Consider the following 22199-nt stretch of genomic DNA (forward strand, 5'->3'; position numbering starts at 1 on the left):
AAGTTAGTGTCAACAGCAAACTTACTTAGTACTCCTTAGAGTCCTGTGTCCAGGCTGCTAATGAAGATGTTGAATAGCACAGGGCTGAGGATAGAATCCTGGAAACCCCAGCAGTGACTGGTGCCAGCCTGCTGTCACCTCAGTCACCGCCACCCTCTGTGCCCACCTCCTGAGCCCATTGCACAGGATGTTTTTATCCACCTGTGGGCTGGACAGTTTGTCCAGCTGGATCCTGGGAGAGACTGTATCAAAAGCTTTGATGAAGTCCAAAAAGACCACGTTACTGCCTCTCCTGAGTCACCCAGGTGTGTCAGCCTGTCATAGAAGGAACTCAGGTGTGACCAGCAGGACCTTCCCCTTGTGAAGCTGTGCTGATCTATTGTTGCCAGACTTGCTATTGTTACCTGTTTGCTCAGCTGGTAGTGAAAAGACAATGATTATTTTGCAAAATCACTGGCCTGTGGAACTACATAATGGGAATCATGTTAAACATCAACCAAGAAGAGGAGCAGGACAATATACTTTCATCTCCAAAATAATGAATTACACTAGTTGTGCCAACTTGGCTCCAGAATTGGGAAAGTAACACTGAACTTATGGGGTGGTCTAGTGTCACTTCAGGGCTGACAGCTACCAGAGACCCCTATACAGACCCTTGAGACAGACAAACTCATGTGAAAAGGGAAGGAACATATGTAGATGACTTTGGGAGAATGATTATCACATGTATATTTGTTATGGGAAAATCAGTGAGCATGCATGTAAAATACAGCCTGGGAGCAGGAGCCTTTCCTGTGATCAGTATGTACAACATTTCAGAGGAGAGAGCCCCTCATGCCTCCAGCTGAATGAAGAATGGCTGCTGCTTAATGCTGCACTGGTGTTAGGGAGGTTTTATAGGGAGGTTTTATTTTTCAGTAACACATTGCCAACAGGTGTTTTTCAACACTTCCTAGGATAATTTTCTCCACGACCTTACCAGGCACTGAAGTGAGACTGAAAGGGTCTGTATTTTCCAGTGTCACCCTTCCTGCACTTTTTGAAAACTGGGACAGTGTTAACCAGCTTCCACTCAACTGAGACCTCTCCAGATTCCCAAGACTGTTCAAATATCTAGAGAAGCCTCACAGTGACATCAGCCAGCTCATTGAGTATCATCAGACTAATCCCATCAAGCCCCATATATTCCTAGTCAGCTCTCCTAGTACTTGTATATGAGGTTGTCATCCAGGTGTTTTAGCAATCTTAGATTCCAGAGACTTAACCTGGGAGACAATTACATCACCATTTGTCCTCCTAATTGGTGCTTTTTATCAATTATACTAATTTCCTAACACCTATAAAACATCCCCTGTGGGGATGGGCTTTTGAGGACATCTTCCCATTACTGCCCCTGAAAGCCTTCAAGATCCATTTTATATTACTTCCTTACTAAAATTATTTCAAGTTTCATTTCCAGGTAGGGAAAAAGGCAACAGTCTGGGCTGGGAGATCTGTAGTAGTGATACCTTGATAACTCCCACAGAGACATCTGCATCATTTCACTGCCCCTTGATTCTTACCAAGAGCCTCTCATTTGTGCCCTCCCTACATTCTAACCCTCCTGTTACATACAATGCCTCCCTCTGCTCCTCTGCCCTGCTTATTCTTCCCAAAGAGTCTGTAACTGTTCAATAGGACACTTCAATCACAGGACTCATCCCAGTAAGGTTTCACTTATGCCAGTGATGTCAAATCACTGGGACTGGGCCAAGGATTCAAGCTCCTCTTGTTTGGTCTTCATGCTGTGTGTGTTGGAACAGAAACACTTCAGCTGTGGTCTGTTATAGCCAACACCTCCCACCAGGGCTCAGTTCCTCAAGTTTTGGTGCACCACCCTACTGCCTCTCACTACCCAGCCTGGTTTTGTCCCTTTCCCCTTCCAAATTAGTTTAAAGCTCTGTCAATGAGTCCTCCTAGTTCCTATGCTAGAAACCTTTTTCCCCTCTGAGAGGTGCATCCCATCAGGTGTCAGCAGATCAGGGGTTGTATAGACCATCCCATGGTAAAAAACCCAACATTATTCTGAGGACACCAGCTCTTGATAGGCAGACTCCTAGAATGCTACAGTGGATAACTTGCCTGTTGAAAAGGGATTTTTTTGTTAAACAATAGGCAACATTCTGTAAAACCAATCCCTCAGCATAATGAAACATCTAATTTATTAGCAGGGCACTGCTAATTCATCAGTAGGGAGCAGACATAACTTTTCAATCATACTTGTGTTACTTTGTATTTGGTAATCCTTTTCTTCTCTCCTCTCATTAATTTTTTGTTATTATAGAACTAGCAACTAAAATTGAACTACATTTTGCTCAGATTTACAGATCAAGTTCCTCAGATTGTAAGCCAGGCCATGTACAACCAGTTTTAAATATTGATTTTAGGAATAAAAAACCATTTTTAAATTGCATCATTTTCTGCTTAGTGTAACAACAATAAAAAAAGATGACTGCAAACTTCTATTCCAATTAAGATGATCATTCCTCTATCCCCAAAGGAGAAATAATGCCGACTTCTGTTTCCTATGAGACTGGAGCTACTTTCTTGCTTTGCCATCTATAACTACAATGCTCCCAACCCTAGATACTCACACTGAGAGGTTTTTAACAACCAACTTCAGCCATCTGGAAGTAAAACTTATTCCGAGGTGCCTTACAGAATCCATAGAGGAAGCAGGCATTTGCTCAGGAGTAATTAATCTCTTTTAGACTTGTACCTTCTGGAGGGATAGCCAGGTGACATTCCCACCACCTGGTGCAAATGTCACTGATGCACCCGAGCACATCACAGGCATTATTTATTTGGATTAGAGATAGAGCCTTCATGGAAAACCAGCCCTCTGTGCAAACATGTTAAAGCTGTTAGGTCTTCCTTTTAATTTAATATTTCACTTCCTGTAGTACATGGTACAACTCAAAAATCTCTCACCTCAGGAAACACATCCAGCATAAAATATTCTGTTCTGCCTTTCTCCTTAACACTGCACTGAAGTGAAAACAAAGAAGGTTCTGTGGGTGGGAACAAGATGAGCTTTAAGGTCCCTTCCCACCCAGACCATTCTGTGATCCTATGACTTTGCCATGCTGCTGTTCCTGGGAAGGAGCAGCAAAGCACTGGTAACAGAGAGCACATCACAGTCTCGACCAGAGGAGCAGCAGTGCAGCAGGACATATCCTCCCATTCTCTACCAGACAGTTGGTGCAGATATGGAAGAGATAACCCAGGGACTGAAAGACCCAGCAGAGTCATCTCTGGCACCAAAAGGGCTTAGGCCTCATTTAAGAATCAACATCTTAATCTGGAGAGCACATGTGGGAAGAGATAAAAAAAATATTCTTGACTGGTTTACAAACTATAAAAGACACACGAGTTATCACAGGAGCAGAAGCCTTCTACACCCTGAAAGTGTTTGAGACTTCTCCCTGGAGTCTGGACACAGATTCTGTGGTCACTTCCTTGGGGATTGAGGGAAAGGATCTCGATGTGTGCCCCAACAACAATTGGCTGGTAAGATACACTGAATCCTAAGTTATGTTATTTCTTCACTAGCTGTAACATCAATAGGTACCTTTAACCTCACACTGTATTTATCTACTAGTAATTTCTCGTGTCCTTATTCCTGTGCAGTATTAGTTTGCTTTAAGTTTTATGTCTGTTAGTTTTCTGTCTACTAAATAAATAATTCATTCTATAATAGACCAAATCAGCCATTATTAAAGAACTTGCAAACAAGGGTGTGTTTTGGGGTTCTGGCCACCTCAATAGAGCTACTGCCTGCTGCCAGAGGTCTGGGCAGAAGGCAGGGAGTGAATATAAACTCCACATCTATTTGTAACAAGCAACGAGCAGCACACTCAGTTCCAGTGCTCTGTGGGTATGGAATACCTCTGCGGATGCTCCTCCTCAGCTTGTTGCAGAGGTCCAGGCGTGGATTCTCCAGGCTGTCCTCGGCCGAGCCCGGGCTCTGCTCGGGGGACGACAGCCCCCGGCTCAGGTCCAGCGGTGCCTTGCTGCCCGTGGGCGGCGGGGACGTGGCTGGGCTGTAGTTTGAGGTAGGACTGCTGGCCACAGACGAAGCTGAGAGGTCAAGGGCACCAATCCTGGAGTTCAGCGGGGAGGTCAGGGACAGTTTGCGGGTCCTGGCAGGTGAGGAGGTCCTGGAGAGGGACAGGGGAGGAGGAGAGGAAAACTTGCGGCAGAGATGTGGCGACTTCCCATCAGCCAGGTACTCCCCTCTGTTGTTCTGACTGGTGGCAAAGAACAGCTCCAAAGACCTGAGGGTCAGAAACACAAAAAAAGCAACACGGTAGCAAACACTGAACAGATTTAAGTGAAAACGCTTAAATTCTGAGCAAATCTGCACGGCACTGCAAAATCTATGTGACAATCAATCCTCAAAGCTTGGGGATGGATATAGCTGAGACAGACCCTCCTTAAAACTGACACCCTCTTCTAACCTTTTTCTTAGATTATTTACAAGCAGAAAACAACGAGAAAAAACATCCACAAAACGAACAACAACTGTGGTCGTGGTACCTCTTCCAAAAACCTGCAACAGAAAGGTGACAGGAAGGTGGGAACCCCTGTGCTCACCTGACAGGAATGGAGGTGAAGGGCCGCCTGTAGATGTCGGAGAGCTTCTCCAGGACCACGGCGGCGGTGGTGAAGATGCGGTAGGTGTGCAGGAAGGTGTTGAGGAAGTCAATGCTCAGGAACCGCAGGTCTGTCAGCCGCTCCAGGAGCCGCTCCACGCTGGCGTAGCGGATCTGTGGGACTTTGCAGGAATTCAGCGTTTTGCTGAAGCAAATATCGATGTCATCTCTGTGAAGACGGGCGTCGGATCTACACAAAAGTCAAATTTAAAACACTTTACCAACGAGTGATTGTGGTTAAGGAGAGGTACACCTTTGGATGTTCCTGTCAACACAAAAGTAGCGAATATTTATGCACTATTGTTTCATCAGTGCAGGCAAATTTTTAATTTGTGATGATACCTGCTTCCATAACTAAGGGAGCTTAAATTTTATTTTTGGCAAATGTTTTACACTTCAAACCATGCTTAGATTTGAAAATCTAAGTCCCGTTGTCCTGAAATGGAACAGGTGGCAGAATTGCCCCCTCTTGTCTCTTTCAGGCTATTAGGTCAATATTACAAAAATCTCTGTATGGAATAATTGTTTGCGATGTTTTCTGCTGGGATCAAGCTTTATCTAGATTGAAATAAAGGATCCTAAAACAACCCAGCAAAATTAACCCCTTAAGCTAGGTTTAAGGCTTACCTGCAAATTAACACCTGCCTTCGGCTCCAATTACTTTTTGTTTTAAAAGAAGAAAGAAGGAACAGCACAAAACATCTCAAATTTCAGAGCAGAAACCAAGAAGAATCTTTGTTTTAGTGAAAAAAAACCCCAAAAAAAACAACAACAACAAAAAACCAAAACCAAAACAAAACAAAAAACAAAAACAAAACAAAACAAAACAAAACAAAACAAAAAAACAAAACAAAACAAAAAAAAACACACACACCAATTTTTGCTTAGTTAGCAAGAATCATTTACATAACCCTACCCATAATGGGGGGGCGGTGTCCCCTCAAATTCTGTTTTGCTTAGTTTGAAAATAAACAGGATGAATACTAAGTAAAGCATCTTTCAATACACCCCATCTTTTTGTTAAAAATTATTGGATTTTCTCTGAAGAAAGATCGGGATATTCCACACAATTTTACACTGTATTACGTAAAAGAAACAACCAAAGAATCTTCTTTCCTAAACTGGACCCTCCAAAAAGTGACAATTTTTTGTTTATATCATCCAATGAAACCTGACTCTGAAAGTCAAACTATGCAGCAAATCAGGCAAGTAAAATTTAAGAAGGAGAATATGAAATTTGTGTCTGTTGTGAAGGTCTGTACATTCTTTAGAATTAATATTCTTTTCTGTTGGCACTGGGACTGAAGTCCTGCTGTACTTTGAAAGGGGACAAATGTACTTTTACAACTGAGCAGGTGACAGAAGTGTTTATGCATTGGAGAATTCCTGGAATAAAGCTGAAGACAATAAAATGCATTATTTCCAGAGATCAAAGGTATGTGCCCTAACAGTGGATTCCCAGAGGTTTTCTCTCTCCCTTTTCTAAGCACAAAGAGAGGAGAGGAAACAACTACAGAAGAGGCATTACAAAACCAAAAGATGTGACAGATAATAGTGAGAAAGGAAACGGTTTTATGCCTATTCCTGTTTCATTCATTTATATATTCATTGGATACTAATAAGGAAAACTCATGTAAATTGAGGTATATAGAAGATTCAGGTTGTGTTGAAAATCTGGAATCACATACTGAAAATATCTCACTAGAAACAAAAACTATTTATTACAATTAATAACCAAGAGAATCCAAAGGTAAGGGAAGCAGCCTTATAAACACTGATGCTACTTCGATGTGATCAGCTAAAATCATGAGAGAAAATAACTTTTTAACAGAAAAAACAGATATATGGAGAACAAAACCTTTGGCTAGTGTAACAAAATACCTTTGAAAATAGTACTTGTCTGCAGCCACATAAATTCTGAAGACTTTTTAAAATTTCCAATAAAATTATGAGATGACAAGGAAAAGCTAACTGAAAACAAAATCATTCATCGGAGGCATAACTGAAGCCAACTACTCAAAACCCAGAAAAACCAAAGTTGTGATCCAACACTGTGAATTGAGAGTTCACCAGTCTGAGTGATGCCTACGATTCCAAGAAAGGAATTTAAAAATACATGTTTTGGGATATAGAATCAGTTCTATTCAGCCTAAAGGTTTGCATTTTCTAAGCACATGCTTTATCTTGTTAAACTTTTAATTGAAGAAACACAACAATCTATTTTGTTCTCTGTTGCACTTACTTGATCATATGTGGCACTGTGACTTTGGAGTTTTCTTCAAACACTATTGTCATTAATCCATTGCACCTTATATTATCAATGCACTGTGAAAATAAACATTGAAAACTCTTAAAATCAAAACGCAGGGTTATGAGATTTATTTCCACACTTTTCATGTCCCTATAAGCTCGGAGCACAGCTTTTGCAGGGTATGGGCTGATTAAGACAAGGTATTTTCTCAAATGAAAAGTGGTGATGCCAGAATTAGAGTCAACATGCTTCTCTAGCCTTTGCCTCTCAGGGTATCCCATTCAGCAACCTTTTTTTTCCACATAATTAAGTATTTCAAGTTGGAAGTGATTTTCCTTTGAAGCTCCTTTGAAAGGGAACAAAACTCATTACTTCTAGTATTTCCTGAAAGAGTGTAAGCTTAAGAAATCAAGACCACAAGAAAGTCAGAATACTTTGTACTCCAAGGGGTACGGTAATACCTTAACCTTTACTCTGTGCAAAAGACCAGAAGGGAATATAAAAAGCTTCCAGAAACACACTTGTGAAAACAAATTCAAGTGCTGCTCCTTGTGAAACACAGCTGTGAGGAAGCTGTCCAAGCTGCTCCCTGCAAACTCTTGTGTAAATGTTTCAGGCTGGGAATTAGGAGGTACTTTTATGTAGTTCAGATGAGCCCAAAGAAGAGAACAGAACTAGGGAAGGGGCTGGACCTGCTACCAAACCCTACAGGGCTCTTGTTCATAATACTTTCTACTTTTATTCATACATATATATACATATACATATACTCAAGTCATATATATATATTTTTGTATATATATGGACAATCTCCTTACATCAGTAAAAAGAGTTTCAAAAAATATCACACACATTTATCTTGACTTCAAGAATACATGTAGCCTTTAGGCTTTGGAATATTTTATAGTAGAGCAATGATTGATATTGGATTGCTCAAACCTGATAATCACAGGCCTCTTCAGGTTCAGATTACATCTATAGCTATAAATTAAAAATATCATCTATGTAGTTTTATCTGGGTTTCAATTCAGGATTCTAAGATTATTTGGAAAGTGCAATAACTCACAGCATGATTTTATCAAATCATTACTTAAAAGCAATGAGAAACACATTTAGTAGAAATACTTATTCCCCTATTTGACCTTAAAATGTTTCAAAGAAGACCTTAGCACCAATCATGGTATCAGAAGACTTCTTAAATGATTATAGTTTAGGCTAAGAATGGACTTACTCATGTTCTTAAAAGATCTTTCTATGTCAGCAAATAACTCCAATAATTTTACATGTCAATGGAACAACATAATTCTCTGAAAATCTATTTTGTAAAAAATTCTTCAACCAGGTCTGCCTGTAACACAGCAAGTTGCAGCTCATACTGTATTTTGAGATTTTTATTTTCCTAATTTTGTTCTTTCAAAAATGTTAATCCAGCACAAAGTAAGTCAGAACTCTTATTTTTAAGCAATTTCTACTCATTATGATGATGATTCATCTGGAGATGTTGCCAGCAATGATAGCAACTTTGGAAACGCATGACATTCCATGCTGATATTCCTCTAATCAGCTATTTCTCTCTAAATTAATAGAGGATAGGACCTGAATTCAGAACTATGAGAGATCTGTGTTCTTGTTTGTGTGCATAAACAAAACACAAATAGCCTTGATTTAGCTGGGTTAGCTGGAAGTTCAGTGTTGTTGTTTTTTTTATTGCATTCAACTTCTTCCCTCAAATAGACTATGACGAAGTTTGTCTATTATGTTTTTAACCAAAAGTGATTATAAAAAATCCCAAAGTTATTCCTGACATTTTAAAAAATTTAAATACCCTTTTTGTTCATTCACAACATAGACAGTTCCTGCACACTGTCAGAATGCTCAGCAATTATTTATCATGGTTTGTTAATATTCATTTTTGATGGAAAAAAGAGTTTATCCCATTTTCTTACTTCATTATTGATGTGATATGGTATCATTTTCCAGCTAGGACTCTCAGTTGGTTTTTGATCTGTATGAAAATCATAAACAAACAAGTACTATCCTTCTTCTTAAATCAAAATATATCTGAATGTATCTGGAAGGGATCTCCTTAGACATAAAAATGCTTACCACTATGTTTGTCCATGGACAATTTTGAAATTTATACTCCATCTCTGTTTTGGAGAAACACACTTCCCTGGGGACTCAAAAGCAATGACAGAACTTTGAGGAGAATGGGCAGCACTAAAGGTTTTTCATACATAACACAGCAAATCAAAGATATTCAGCACCCCTGTGCCAGGCTGGTTTTCAGAAGCACAGAGTGAACCAAGACCTCACTAAAACCAGGTGAGAAAAGCACTGGGGTACCTGGCTGATGTCACTTGTCCACGCAGCTTTCTCCTGCCGCGACGGGGCCAAAAGGACAACAGTGAAAGGAGGAGCATCCGTGGGCTCCACTATGAGCTTGAAATCCAGGTGTCCAAACACCTGCCCAGAACCTTTTGCTTTACAGCCAGAGGGGAAGGAAAAAAGTCACATAGTGAAACATCAGAGTACGAGACTAAGAAAACAGTGGTTTCATTTACAATGGAAATTGCTTTAAAACATCTTCCCAATAAAGAGCAAATCCAATTAGGTATCCAAAAACTTGTTTTGTTGTTCACATGTGCCAAGCACAAAAATACTGGGATTTGCTCTTCAAGATAAAGTTTCTTATAACACTTGTATGTTAATACATCCTCATCATACTAGAAGTATCATCCAAATTAATGAAATTATTTTCACAATTCAAGTGCAGAACTTGACATACTGCAGGATGCAAGCCAAAAGGAGTAGTAATGAAATCACCCTGAGACTGTATTTTGTAATTCCATTTGAACAAGCTCACAGCCCAGATTTGTGGGCAGCCCAAGACAAAAAACTTCCCATTAATTCTTCCAAATCACTCAACCCCTGTGTATTTCAGAAAGCTAATTATCTGCTGCTTACTTAAGGCATTTTTCCTTTTTTTTTTTTCCATTTAAAAAAAAATTATTTTATTTTCCAAGATGCTCTGGGTGAACTTGAATATGCAAGTCAGCAGATAATGTGTCTCATTTCTCCAGCCAACCCTCTTGAAAATCCAGTAAGGGGTGTCAACAGCAGGAAAAAATACAACAAAACAACCCCCCATCTGAGACAGCATGTCCATTATTGGAACAGCCATTCTACTGAAACAGTTTTACACTATATTCTACTGGTTTCACAAAAACATATCTATTTACTCTTATTTAAAAAAAAAAAAGAAAAAAAAAGGGTACTAATTTTAGGAAACTAGAAACTGTACTTACTACTGACAGCTGAATTTAACTTACAATCATCATCACTCGCTTCTGTCTCCTCGACCAGTGTGCACTCTATTAGAGACAGAACACCTCCTGTCTGTGGAAACAAAGCATATTTCACACAAATTTTATTTATTCCCATTTGTCACAGGTGTTTTTAAATGTTAACATGCCTTACTTGAACATTCTACATTGCTCAGAGCTCTAAGGAAGACACATCAATTTCTTGATGCACATTTTTTCCTTAAAGAACTACACCCAAACAGATTAGATATTATGTTTTTTCTTAATACAACAGATCAATAGTACAATGCACAAAACTTATTTCACTTTTACCACGCTGTAATTTATGGCACACACAGACTTGTTCACAAGTTCCAAAAAAGTTAACTAGAATTTCATCTTCTGAATTTAAGTGAAATACATACAAGGTTTTTTTAAGGTTCCATTAGACTCTATTTATTTTGCATAAGTAACTATGAACTATTTAAGAGGTGCAAAGTGAGAAAGCACAAGAACCTTAATAACCTCTTGGTATGCCAAATTAAAATTGGCAACATAATCCACTCCGTGCACTACCTATAAGACAGCACCATGAAAGCCTGATTCTCAACAAATATACTAGATTGTTCTTAGATGACATTTTCGTTTAAGAGAACATGCTGTTCAGGAAAACAGAACTGACTTTGAAAATTAATTTTATTAGAGCACTGGAAAATGGTTTTTGGCAATTCTGCAGGGTGGTACTGACAGATTTATGCACTAAAAATTGACTTAAATTCAGTGCTATATACACTGAATTTATTCACTACTTCAAACAAATAGATGCATCAATGCCTTGTTTCTAATCCCCTGTTTACCAGAATTAACTGGATCTTAAAAAAGAAAGTTGTCTGAATTCTATTATTTTCAATGAAAAGACAAAGCAATGAAACATTGCGCATGACCCCAGTTTTGTTTATAACCACTAATGCAAAGCTCAGGTGAAAGTCCTAAAACAGTAAAATGTTGACAGTTCACAAAAGATTGTGCTTTTATTTTAAATCATAATCTAAAGTCCATACCTTAAGAAGATGCAGTTTTCCTCCTGAACTTCTTGTACAAATTAAAAAGTGTTTTGTAAACAAGAAGCATTGTCTTTCTCCTTCTTTCTTCAAAGACAATGAGCCCAGACGAACTTTACTCAGCTTTCCCCTCTCAACTGAGGGGACCTGGATAAGGGAACCTGGTAATGAAGGTGCAAAATTTACTGTATTACACATAATATTTAGTGGGTAGTGCTCAAGTTGTTTTTTCATTAAATACTATTACATTCATTAACACAAGTCTTCATTCTAGTATGAATGTGTATCAGTGTTTCAAACACGGGTCAATCCCTTTTTTACTGGACAAGTTCCCTTTGTTTCTTATCCTAAATAGACTCAAGTACAGTCTAGACTAACACTTGTGTACATGGCAGGATTAGATCTAGGGCTGATTAGGCAATTAAACACACTAAGAAGGCCATTGATCAGAAAATGTGGCTGAATAGCAAACACCACTTTGACAGCCACTACACTTACAAAAGACAAGGCACTTCTAAACCAAAGAGAAAGAGAATGGAAAGAAAACGGAAAAGTTCTTTTTGATGGAAAAGAGTTTGTGTGCGTGCCCGTGTGCAAGAGAGATGGAAATGAAGCACATTTCTTCTTTCTATCTTGTACTGCATAATTGTCAGCACTCCACAGCTCATCTGAAATGTGTTACCAGTAAAACACTCCCGAACTAAATTGAACCTGCTTACATAAGCCTGAATTTTGCTTTGCAGAGCTCCAGGCTGGGGACAGCTCTGCTTTTCTTCTGTTTCACATCTCAGTCTGTGACCAACTTTTCCAGATTGATCCCACCATGTGTATCACCTCCAAATTTGGAGCAGGAGTTAAATTTGGTGGTGAAGTGCAACTCCTTTGTAGATTAAACAGAAAGATTTCTACCATACAACTTGCTGTTAGCAGACAGGGCAGCCAAGAGACCTCCTAGTCTCATTCCCACACATCTCTCCTCACTATTACCTTTACACTGGCTCGTGCCTTGTTCCAGCATCAGGTATTCATACAGCCAAACCAGCAGGAAAATAATGCTGGGAAGAAGCAGCTGACTTAGCTCCCTGATAGGAGCAAGGTCACAAAAGCACTGAGAAACTGATGATGCAAAGGGAGCTGCAGAGCTGAACAAGCAGGAGAAGAAGGCTTTGACCTGCCTCTTCCAGATACAAACTAGAGCAGCTGCATCGAAGCTCAAAGCAGTGGCAGCATCCTGACATAATGCCAGCCTGACAGAATTACCCATGAAATATTAGATTAGCAATTCTTACTCTGTGTTGTCAAAAGAATTATCTTTCTGTAAGTTCACATACACAATCTCAAATTAACAAACAGAGAAATTGCAGTAACTGAGAAAGCTGCTATTTATCTACACATTTTTTCTACACTTAGCTCTCTCTCTATATTTAAGTAGCCTTAAGTTATTAATACGTGAACTTCTATTGAATGGCAAAATACACAGCAGTAAATTCACCAGAGAACAGTGTTCTCTGATAGACATTTCACATTTAGACTAAATGTGTATAACACAACTCGTGTCACCAAAACAGAACAGTGAAGTTATGCTCAAGAATTTTGCAAAGGAATTTAGAATATTTCAGATTCACTTACATTCTGACTCAAACCCATAAATATTTTTTGGCTGTTGTGCATTTCCCCTGGACAAACAGCCAACCTGCCTCAGCTGTAAGAGAGAGGGATAAGACCATTTCCATGTGTTGGAACAGTGACTTTTCTATGTTACACTGACTGTCTCTCAAGCCACACTGCAAGGCCAGCATGTTCAAAACAACTCCCAGACAAAATTCCAGGGTACTTTTAGTCCTAACATTTCATCTACACATTTAGGGTAGCAATATTCAATCTGCACATTTTGTTTCTGCTTTCCTTAGTAGAGTAATAGTACCTATAAATATGATATGCTTACAGGAGTAAGTTTACAGTTAACTTTTATTTGTTTATTTGTTTTTATTTTCATTAGAATGCTTTCAGTACTAACATACTGTGTTCTGCCATAATGGGCTAAAGGTTAAACAATGTTCTTTCATGGAGCTGAAATACTGTTTAATAACGTAAAACAGAGCAAACCTCTCTCTGAAAGCAGAAAACAGAGACTGTATTTTCTCTCTTTCAAATCTGCAGAGAGGAACACACCTACACATTCTGCATGGCTCACACCAAGCAAGGACCCTGGGCATTCTCATCAGGCTTTAGTGGTTAACAAAACTGGGCGTTGGCTCTACCACAGATTTCCTCTTAAGGAAAAAAATGGTCACAATTGGCCAATGTACAGATGCAATGAGCAAGTGAAGCTGATTTTAGAACATTCATTAACAGTATAGTTTGGACAATAGTGTAATCCCATGAATTTTTATCCAGCCACACTCCTAAGCACTTTCAGCACTTCAGTGCTTCAACAATCACTCTCTCAGCCTTTGCTCAATCCAAGGAATATAAAAGGCTGTATTTATAAACAACAAAACCCAAACATTCAGAAGTCTACACTGAAGTGTCTGATTTACCAACTCAGTCTGGCTTTCCCCATGCTAGAGGTTTTCAGGCTTTTTGCTCTTTTTTGTTGTTTGTTTTTACTTCTCAGAGGGTTAAACACTGGAAGAGGTTGCTCATTCCAGGAGGCTGTGGAGCCTCTGTCCTTGGAAACAATAAAATACTGACTGGACGTGGCAGAAAACAACCTCCTCCAACTGGTGCTGCCTTGAGACTGGAAGGGATAATTTCCAAAGCCCCTTCCAACTTCAGCTATTGCATGATTTTTTTGGTTATGGTATCTTTATCAGCAGAGGTAAATTCACAGCAGCTGATGGCAGAAACATCAGAGTGTTTGAAGGCACTAGAGGGGCTTGAAGAGCCCACTTGTTTGGATGTCAACAGATTTGAGACTCCATGAGTGTCCTTTAGCCTCACAAAGAAAATGTTCCCCTACTTGTTCGTGTGCCTGACTGCAAAATCTGTACCTAAGTAAGAGGCAGGGAAAATCAGACCCCAAGAAACTCAAGGGAGAATTCACAATCGGCAAAACACTGCCAGGGACAGTTCCTATGGTCCCAACAGGTATAACTCAACAGAATCAATCTCTTCATAAAAATGTAAAGTCTGTAATACAAAAAAAAGTTGTAATTAATATTCACAAAACAAAACAAAACAAAATTTAAAAAAAAAAAAAAAAAAAAAAAACAACCAAACAAATTTAAAAAAAATATAAATAAATTAAAAAAAAAAACCACCAACAGTAGTGGCACCTCTCTTCTGTTTTAAGCTGAGAAACAGGTTCCTGTGCCCATCTACACTAATCAACACAACAAAGAGAAGCCTAACTGAAATCAGAGCAGATGGACATCACTGCCAAAGTGACCCCACTGTCAGATGTAAAAGGAAAATGGGCTCCATTACTTCATCTGCTTTATTCAGATTTCTGCCCTTGCACAGAACCACATGCAGTGGATGTTCCACCAGATAAATTGATACAACCTTGTGTAACACACACTCCTGTCCACCGTCCTCTGACTGTGTGCCTAGAAATAAATCTGAATTTAATTTACTTACAGGGTTTGATCAGTGCCTAACACACCAACAGTAATTTATTTAGACTGTACATTTGTTCAGTGGGTACAGAGGCTAAACATTATCAGTCAATCTTAACAGGAAAATCATAATAAATAAAAATATATATTTTTATTATATATTGTAATAATCTTGAAAAAAATCTAAAATTTAATTAGATTTCATGGTACAAGTCAACCTAGGATAACCACAGCATTATAATTTTTTGGTTGTGGGTGCAAAACGACTTGTCTTTTTCCTTAAAGCCATATTCACAACTCTTAAAATACCTCATATATAACAAATGCATACATTTAATGAAGAATCAAGTAATTTAGTAGGGTTTGCAAAAACAATATTGTTCATGTATTGTAAAAATAGTATTGGAAGTTACTACAGAAAAATTAATAGTTTGGCCACATAACTACAGAAGCAGCACAAAATGCATTTCAAAATTTACAGAAAGCCTATTAATTACCAGGTGCAATATGGCCTCATCAAATACCAGATGTTCTGCTGAGGTTATTTGGAAAAGGTTTTGTGAAGGGACTCACCTAAATTATACTCCTAACCTTTCATTAGTATATTTAATGCTTTTCAGCACAAAGGAGCAAAACCTGTCAAAATCCTGCACTACAGATCTGTTATTACCAGTAACTTGCTTTAAGAGATCCAAAAGTAAAATAGTCTATAAATGGGAGTCTATAAAGTAAACAGCACCAAGCAAGGACTATAACCTTGCTTGCAGCTCCTGGCAAAAACTGTCTCTTATTTAATAAGGAAACCTAATTCTAGCATAGTCTTTTGGAACTTAACAACAAATTACTCCTCTGCTATAACTAATTTTCAACAGAAAGTTTCCAAAGCTACCATCAATAGACAGAAAGGAAAAGAGTGCTGCTCTTCCCCTGCTCCATCCCCTTGGGAGCAGAGTCCAGGCAGAATGTGAATTACAGTCCCATGGGGGCTTTGCCACTTATGTGATGCTGATTTTCATGGTTCCTGAAGAAAACAACACAGAACTGAACCACCTGTTTTCAGGGCATTTTGTGACTGACCCTGCAGGGACCGGGGAGAGGCTCAGGATGCTGACACATGCCCAGTGCAGTGCCCAGCCTGATGATGGCAGTGTGAGCCCTGCTGCCTTTAGTGCCGGTTTTGTCAGGATTTTTGGGCAGTTTTGCAGAAGAATGTCTTACCTTGGCGTATAAAGGTTTGGCTGGTATCTAGCAATATGTCACAGCCCTCCACTATGGTCCTCTCTATGGCCAGGTTCTTCCGGATGTTCTCCGTGTCACTCACCTCGTCGTGCATGACTCTGGTGGAGACAAAGCAAAATGCACTTTTATCTCCCCAAAAATGTGCCTCACACCTGTTGTGTCTGTGAAAATGTGCCTCACCACCTGCTGCAGACCAGATCAACCCACCCAGTGTCTCATCACCCCAGAGCAGGTCCCTTTTTCCCCTCATCTTTTCAAATCATTCTTGTGATCATTTTGATTTTTCAGCAGTGGAGCCAATTTTGCCAGACTAGTTTAGTGACTGTTCCTGAACACATCTGACAGATGCCACTGAGCTACAAACACTTCACAGCTGATAGAACAGAACCTGATCCTTAATATAGGCTGGGTTGCCACAAACAGGGAAGTCTTGCCCAGAATTGTGTAGGGAACATTGTAGATTTCCTCTCCATGGCTTTAAGGTCCCACTCTGTCCCTTCATCTCTACATTTCAATGTATCGATCCTTTATTTTTCCTTTCCTTTCCCCCTTTCCTTTCCCTTCCCCTTTTTCCTTTCCTTTCCCCTTTTTCCTTTCTTTTCCTTTCCTCTTTTTCCTTTCCTTTCCCCTTTCCCCTTTTCCCTTTCCTCTCCCCTTTTCCTTTTCCTTTCCTCTTTTTCCTTTCCCCTTTTTCCTTTTCTTTCCCCTTTTCCCTTTCCTTTCCCCTTTTCCCTTTCCTTTTCCTTTTCCCTTTCCTTTCCCCTTTTGCCTTTCCTTTTCCCTTTTGCCTTTCCTTTCCCCTTTTCTTTCCTTTCTTTTCCCCTTTTTCCTTTCCCCTTTTCTTTTCCTTTCCCCTTTTCCCTTTCCTTTCTCCCTCAACAACCACAGCCTTGATATTTCACCATCTCATTTCTCTTACTGCTTTTCTTAATAGGCACTCTCTCCTTACAGAGAGAAATACAGGTTTTTGGTTTTTTCTTTCTCTTTTTTTTTTTTTTTCCTTTTTTTTTAATGCTGAAACCAACCCAGGAGTTTATATGATCTTGTAATGATATTTTCCTAAAGTGGGACTGGACTGCACTTTCTGGAATCTCTTCCTCCCTCAGAGCTACATTCGAGGAATAGAAATGACCCATTTTATTTTATATTTACAGTCTATACTGACTTTCTGAGCAGAGAGGATCAGTCAGTCTCAGACTCTAGTTCTGAATGTTCAGTGATGAATCAGTAGGATCAGCAATGAACTCTGACTTATGAGATGAAGCCAGACCAAAGCTGATTTATCTGCTCGTGCAGATCTCTTACAACTAACTATTCTCCAAGCCCATCTTTAGTGAATACTCCAGACACTGAATATTTATATCCTGGAGTTCACTCATGGTCTCTTTGTTCACAGCAGAAAACTGCCTTTCCCAGAGAGGAGAACCACATTTCTCACTGGGATGATGAGAGGAACATCTGAGAAAGGTCCGGGGGTTCAGGGAAGAGCTTCATTTTGCAGGTTTCCACAGGGAACATCAGTTCTCAGAATATATCTTTAGTTCCTGCTTATCTGGCATTATTTGAAGCATATATGAAAGTCAATTTTTACATTAGCACACAAAAATTATAACACAGATAGAGAACTAAGTACTTTCCAAGACTATGATTATTTGAAATGCCCTTCTCCCTTTAAATTAAGAAAAATGAAATTCCTTCATGTAGAGAAAACGGCTCTGTTCATAAGCCAGGAGTAGGTGGTTTCTATAGTGATTTTGATTCTCCCCATACCAAAATAAAAGGAGACACTTGTAGATTTAAATTTGCCAAAAAGAAAATAAAATAGAACAGACAAAATATTACACTGAGATATTTTTATTATTTTTCATTATCTTCTGTTTTGGGTTTGATCCTTTTCTTTAAAATACATACCTTTTTTAAAGAAGCAAAACCAAATAAAAATAAAGAAAACTTTGAAAACCTTTAATTCAAAATTATCAGACATAAGGTAGAAAAATCTTACCTTGAAAGTTCTTCTAGTTTAGATTTAGCAAATTCAAGGCTTTTTCTCTCAACGTGTTCGTGTGGTGTGTGAGCCAAAAGTTCATGAAGTGTTATAATATATCTGGGAATCTTGAAACCAACAAGGTATAATATCAGTAAATCCATATATACCTTCCCTCAATTTTAATAGATTATGAGCATGGAAATTTCTTTTGACATTGAAAATACCAGATGACCTGTCTGCACTCAGATAAAATTCACATTGCACAAAAGGAGACTGAAGAATGTCCAGTATTTGACTATGAAAGGCTACCGGGTAACAAGGACCCTTCAGAGCTTTTAACCACAGACAGAAGGACCCTTCAGAGCTTTTAACCAGAACCAAGTGATGGTGCAGCATAACTGGTCTAACACAACAAGATTTATGTAGGAGGAGAGGCAACATTATGCTCAAGTGGAAAGTCATCAGCAATGACATAATAACATTCCTCATCACACAGGAACAGGACCATCTCTTTCCCTCCCTTGACCTGGCTTCAACTCAACTCAAAAAGACCCCAAACCCATAAAAACTTTAAAATCTACCACTTCAAAAGTTAAAAAAAGTATTGTTGCAGGGGCTAAGAGTTCCTTAGGCTAACATAAATAACTACCACTAACGTAAGTGTCACTGATGCCCCTTTTAAATTTTTTTTCTCCATCTGGCTGGCCAACAACTGCACATACTGAAGGGGTTCACTGTTCCTCTGATGAGTAAAATATTGGGTTAAATGAAAAAGACACAAAATTCTCAGGCCAATGCTTCACATACATCTTAAAACAGCTGCAAATGTATATTCCAGGAGGATCACAGTAAAATATCAGGAGAGTAAGTACAGTTTTCAGAACTTTTGCTGTTTATTTTTAATTTTCTGAAGACCAAGTCACTCGGGAACAAAGCAGAGAGAAAGATACAAAATGTATTCCATTAAGGTGCTTATGGCTGCTCTAAGTTACTGAATATCATCTCTCTCTGGACTTTATAATAAGGGGTCCTAAGTCAAGGACCTGCTACTCAACAATTTTCTTTCATGCCATCCTCATCCCACACTGCCCCTCAACATTCCTAAGAATGAACAAAGATGAGCCAGCATAGCTGGGGAAGAGATCTCTACAGGCAGAATCTTGGTGAAACAATAAAATAAATTGAACTAAACTAATTTTCAGGAGACTATTTCTAGTTAAGCAAGAAGAGCCTTCAATTGATTTCAATGTCAGTAATATAAAATGAAAGAACCAAACAGCAAAACCAAATATATATAAAAAAATATTCAGGGAGTACCTGAAACATGGGGTAGGTAAGGAAAGTTTCCAGCATTCGGCCCTCACATGCTGGGTTGGCTTCATATTGCTTCAAGAGTTTGTCAAAATCTCTGTTTTGCTTACAGTTTGCCAGCACTTGTAGGCTATACTGATGATTCCGAACAAATTCTTGATATATGTTCAGCATTGGCAGCAGAATGTCAAATAAGTCAGCTAGAAAAAGAAGAGAAATGCCGGGTTTTTTTCCTCCAGCTACCCATGCATTGAAATGCATTTTTAAAGAAAGCAGTGTTTTCTCTGGAAGTGAATTACTATAATCAGCTCCGTTTCCAATATACTGGCAATTTAGAAACATTAAACATAGCTCTTTCACCTGCCCAGTGGTGGTTGTTCTGATTACCTAATAGTCAGATAGAATTACCAAAAAATACAAGTCCAATCAATGCTTAGGGCAGTGGAATTCTCATATACAGACCATTACTGCCCACATGAGATTCCCACTACACCTGATCTTGTGGTTTTAACCCTGCAAATGCATGCCCTTCAAAAAGGACTTTTAAGAAGCCATGTCTTTAGGGAGAAAAAAAAAAAAAACAACACCTGAATTTTCAAAAATAAATATGAAAGTTATACCCCTACAGAAAATAAAGTAACTTACCTAGAATTAAGGTAGGCCAGTTAGCTATTCTTGCTTTTAAGCCCTGGTGAAATATCTCATGAAGAAACATGATTGTTTCACTGAAAAACAAGTATTTAAACAAACAAAAAGACAATTCTGGTTTTATTTTCTGATTAATAATTCACAGAGAAACATCTCTTCCTATTTAGCACTTTGCTAGAAAAAGACCAGAAGACAGTTATTGTTATGGAAATAAGTTCTTCTTTTTACTGCATTGTTTAAAAATACTAGCTCAGTGCTTCTAAAAAACTCGTAGTATTCAATATAAATATGCTAACATTGTATTCATATTCTAACAAGGGAAAGGAAACCTGTCTCATGACTAAAGGAACATATTCTATTTCTCAGAAGTTTCGGGCAAGCTTGGATGTAATCCCAATCCTGTATCTAATGTTAGATGCCTCCTGGGCTACTTGAACATGCTCATTACAGCAGTACTTGGATGCCTAATGAAAGAACAATTCTTTTTTTGCAGGATATGAAAAGACAAGTGAGAGGGAAGGAGACTCCTTAGGCAGGACAACAGAAAATAGAAGCTTTGACGTTCTCATCCTCGGGGTCTTAATCGGGATCATACGAGGCCACTAAGTCCAGTTTTCCTCTCTTAAGAGAAAAAAAGAAACAGGAAAGGTGACAGAAAATTATGAGAACTGCCCCAAGAGGCACCATCTGTCCTTTTTCCCCTCTAGCAGAGGAAGACACAGAATGAAGGAAGGTAAAGAGGTCGTGCTGGTTTCCGACAGCATCACCTGCAGCACCTTTGCCTTTCAGCCCTGGAAACGTGTCTGGTTCAGTGACACCACCTGCACCAGAGCCAAAACAGGGGCCAGGACTGTGCCTTCAGCTGAACCAGAATGGGAACAAGCAGTCAGGGAAACCCAGGGGAAAAAAAAAAAAAAAAAAAAAAAAAAAGCCACAAAAACCTCCCAAAACAAACAAACAAACAAAAAAATCCCAAATAAATGCCCGATACCTGTTGAGGAAAATGCTACTGACGTCGTCGTGGCTGATGGGCGGCTTCTTGGAGCTTGCTGCCATCCTCAGGGGCCGCAGGAAACAGTTCACCAGGACATAAAGCTGGTGCACATACTCAGACTCAGCCTCCACCATGTTGAAAACTATCTGGTTCCTCTTCCTCATGCTCTCTGCATGAGGAGAACAAATATAATCTTGGACAATGGTTTTCCATTTTCTTCTGCACAACCAGCCCCGCATAAAGCTCTGAACCTAAAAAGAGATCACGCAGGAAAAGAAAGTAAGAAAAAACCCCCACGTTACATGATTTATCATAAGCTCTTCACTGTAGAAATAACAGTCAAAATTAAAAGTGTTTGCTCAAAAATAAAAGTGTTCCCTTATTGATATATAATTGTTCTCTAATTGAATATATTTAAATTTCTGTTTGTTAAGGGTCATAATTGTTGCCAGGAAACAGACTGTAAAACATGGCATACATAGAAGGGAATTTTATACTGCAAGCTGGAGTGTTGTCCTCTTCCCATCAGCATGAGCGCAGTTCCTTCTGCCTCCCCTAAAACATTTCTCTTACACCCCAAAGGTATCCCACAATACCTCTAGGTAACACATTCCAACACAGACTCAATATCATTGTCATCAACATCATTTAAGAATTCTTAAATGATTTTTTTAAGCTCAGTTTGTTTTCCATTTTGAACAGATAACACTTGGTATGTGTATTTAAAGCTATATATCAATACATTGCTTGGTATCAGACACCAAGGCAACAAAAATGGTATTCAAAAAGACAGATTTTTGGCATTCTTAAAAAGCACCCCTATGTCATGGAAAAATCTAACTAAGCACAATATCTATTGAAGCTGCAAGTGGATTAAAGATTACAGAAGAGGTCTACATCTGGTCACAGGAAATTTCATTATGTCTGTGCCCTGATCTTGATGTGAAGATCATTCATCTTGAAAGAGAAGTGCAAATTTTCACTTGGATCAGTTTATTTTGAAAAAATAACTAAAAATAAAAGGGGCCCAATTGTCAAAATGACCAAGATGCAGAATGCAGTGGATTACATACAGATTCAAAGCTCTCTTGCTACTAAAAGGGGTCCTACAACAGTTGTTAATCTACATGAAAAGGAAAACTCACACCA

The 22199-nt window shown here is 38.8% G+C and overlaps 1 protein-coding gene across 1 annotated transcript in view; it reads right to left on the reverse strand.

The window, feature by feature from the left end:
- RASGRF2 (Ras protein specific guanine nucleotide releasing factor 2) overlaps window positions 1-22199 on the reverse strand; it is a gene marked incomplete at both ends in the record, with an annotated part of 109478 nt that overhangs the window by 40442 nt on the left and 46837 nt on the right. The window contains 11 exons of the mRNA XM_083884182.1: window positions 3928-4316; window positions 4636-4884; window positions 6937-7019; window positions 9292-9428; window positions 10278-10344; window positions 11312-11472; window positions 16090-16208; window positions 18113-18222; window positions 19415-19608; window positions 20054-20133; window positions 21048-21301. Coding sequence (XP_083740308.1) covers window positions 3928-4316; window positions 4636-4884; window positions 6937-7019; window positions 9292-9428; window positions 10278-10344; window positions 11312-11472; window positions 16090-16208; window positions 18113-18222; window positions 19415-19608; window positions 20054-20133; window positions 21048-21301 — 1843 coding nt within the window. The remainder of the gene's footprint in view (window positions 1-3927; window positions 4317-4635; window positions 4885-6936; window positions 7020-9291; window positions 9429-10277; window positions 10345-11311; window positions 11473-16089; window positions 16209-18112; window positions 18223-19414; window positions 19609-20053; window positions 20134-21047; window positions 21302-22199) is intronic.

This window comes from Zosterops lateralis (genome assembly GCF_965231275.1).
Source record: "Zosterops lateralis genome assembly, chromosome: Z".
Lineage (NCBI taxonomy): Eukaryota > Metazoa > Chordata > Aves > Passeriformes > Zosteropidae > Zosterops > Zosterops lateralis.